The 2,500-nt window shown below is 41.8% G+C and overlaps 1 protein-coding gene across 1 annotated transcript; it reads left to right on the top strand.

The window, feature by feature from the left end:
* Nucleotides 1-377: 377 nt before the first annotated feature.
* On the top strand, nt 378-2,351 carry LOC103399056 (microtubule-associated proteins 1A/1B light chain 3B-like; the record flags this gene model as incomplete). Its single annotated transcript, XM_008337801.3, has 2 exons — nt 378-610; nt 827-2,351. Coding segments are annotated over 2 exons (396 nt in total), but the record flags the coding sequence as incomplete, so codon positions are not given.
* Nucleotides 2,352-2,500: the final 149 nt, after the last annotated feature.

The following is a 2,500-nucleotide window of genomic DNA, read 5'->3' as shown; positions in this document are numbered from 1 at the left end:
AAAAAGAGCCAACCTTGTTTGTCTGTTTGTGTCTGTGTATCTGCATGTGTGTCTTTGTCTGTGTGTGTGTCTGTGTGTGTCTGTGTGAGTGTGTGTCTGTGTCTGTGTCTGTCTGTGTCTGTGTCTGTGTGTGTCTGTTTGAGTGTCTGTTTGTGTCTGTGTGTGTCCGTGTCTGTCTGTGTCTTTGTCTGTCTGTGTGTGTCTGTGTCTGTGTCTGTGTGTGTCTGTGTCCGTGTCACAGCTCAGTGTTTGAATTGTGTCACTGCATCAACTCCATCAGACTGAATCACTGTTCAGGAACATTAGGACTTTATTTAAGTACAGAGTATGGTCACATGACCTGTAGAACAGACAGAGGCACCTCAGCAGACATGTGACTCCTCCTCCTTCACCTGCTCCTCCTCCTCCTTCACCTGCTCCACCTTCTTCTCCTCCTCCTCCTCCACCTGCTCCACCTCCTCCTTACCAACTGTGGGTTGACGTTGTGCTCGTCTCGTCTACAGGTCATCATTGAAAGGTATAAAGGAGAGAAGCAGCTCCCCATCCTGGACAAGACCAAGTTCCTGGTGCCAGACCACGTCAACATGAGTGAACTGATCAAGATCATCAGGTGAGAATTCTCCTGCTTCTCAGAGAGGAGTTCGTCCGTGTTTCACCAGACGGTGAAAATTTATGACGAAACATATTTGCGGAAAAAAAGAAATTCAAATTTTTCTCTTTCCTGAATAGTTCATGTAAAGTGGATTCCATCCTAAATAAATGTCCTTGAAGAGAGTTTTTGAATTTAGATAATAACAGATGTCCTATCCTGCACTTTGCCCACCAGGAGGCGCCTCCAACTAAACTCCAACCAGGCCTTCTTCCTGCTGGTGAACGGCCACAGCATGGTGTCGGTGTCGACTGCCATCGCCGAGGTGTACGAGCGCGAGCGGGACCAGGATGGCTTCCTCTACATGGTCTACGCCTCCCAGGAGACCTTTGGCCAGTAATCCTTTCTCTTGTTCTTCAACCACCTGGCTGGTGATTGGACAATTGTAGTTCCTCGCCCCTCCTCCTCCTGACTGCCGCAATCCAATCAGGCTCCAGATCTGCAAGCAGTGAAGAATCTTCAAAAAGTTTGAACAGAACTCCGCTGAAAATTAAGACTTTTCCCATGTCTTTGTTTCTCTACCGCCCTCCTGTGGTAAAATCATGTTATGGCCGTGAAGTACATTTTATGGTTTATTAAGGCCGTTTATTTCATTGTTACAGTTTGGCTTTTATTTACTGTAGGTAAAGTTGTTTTTTGAGTCTTTTGGGGATCAGGGCTAAAGGAAAAAGTTTTCTTTTTTCTTTTTTTTTTTAATGATGTTTTTAATCACAGTCTGAGGTTGGAGAACTGATAAACTGATGTTTGCTGTGTCTCATCACCTTTTCCTCTTCCGTCTGTCTGTGTGTGTGTGTGTGTGCGCAGATTTGCGCATCTGCCTTATAGCCTTTAAAGCATCTTCTCAACTGTAACGAAAAGATGACAGGTGTGGGAGAGGAGGAAGGTCGCGTCTATTTTTTTTTGTTTTTGTTTAGAGAACTATTAGTTTTTGTTTTTTTTTAAAGTCCGGGTCGGAGTTAGACCAACGTCAGACGTGAAAGTCAGGAATTTGAGGAAAGAGGTGCAAATTCTGTGGTTGGCTGAAAAACCTCTGATTAAACAAAATAAAATGATAGTAAAACAAACACCCTTCCATGTTCCCTCACATGTGCCGTGCTGTTCAGACAGGACAGAGCGGTCGGACCTGTCAGCGAGAGAGTAACCAAGTAGTCACTAAAATCAGAGCCGTTTTTTTTTTTTTTTTTGGCTGCATGTGTAAAATAAAAATCCGAGACAGTTTTCCTGTAAATACTGACGATAGAGAGAAGAGAGTGTGACGTTCAAAATACAAATAAAATAAAAAAATCCTACTTTTCTGTGGCGTTTTCCAGAGCTTGCGGGTTCAATTCCCCAACGGCACCTTTGCTGGTCACATGTTGTTTTGGTTTTTTTTCCAAAGGGCTTCACTCTGAAAGAAATGAATATGTGTTTGATTGTTCTGACGTCTTTCATCACCATCATCATCTGTTTTTATTTGACAGGATTTTATCGTTTAGTTTAGTTTTTAAATTTAACGTCTTTTTCATTTCAGGCGGTTCTTCACCGTCAACGGTTTGTAAATGTTCTGTGTGTGTGTGTGTGTGTGTGTGTCTTGCAGAGGATTGAATCATCTGTGATTTTCAGACACACACACATCAGCTATATCCTGCAGTTTTCACTCATGTATTTATGGTTTTTGTAAGCAATTAAGACAGAAATAAACAATAAAGAAAAGTAAATACTCCCACTGTTTTGCCTTCTGATTATTTTTAAAATGTTTTATTATATGGTACACGTTTTACAACAATGTACGCTGCGCATTTATTTTAATGTTATTTATTTCTAAGCTACAGCCAGCTGAAAAAGTTGACCTTTGAAAACCTTTAAAATGTT

The sequence above is a fragment of the Cynoglossus semilaevis genome, unplaced genomic scaffold, assembly GCF_000523025.1.
Source record: "Cynoglossus semilaevis isolate Cse_v1.0 unplaced genomic scaffold, Cse_v1.0 scaffold3424, whole genome shotgun sequence".
In the NCBI taxonomy this organism is placed as follows: domain Eukaryota; kingdom Metazoa; phylum Chordata; class Actinopteri; order Pleuronectiformes; family Cynoglossidae; genus Cynoglossus; species Cynoglossus semilaevis.
This window is presented reverse-complemented; position numbering and strand designations above follow the sequence as displayed.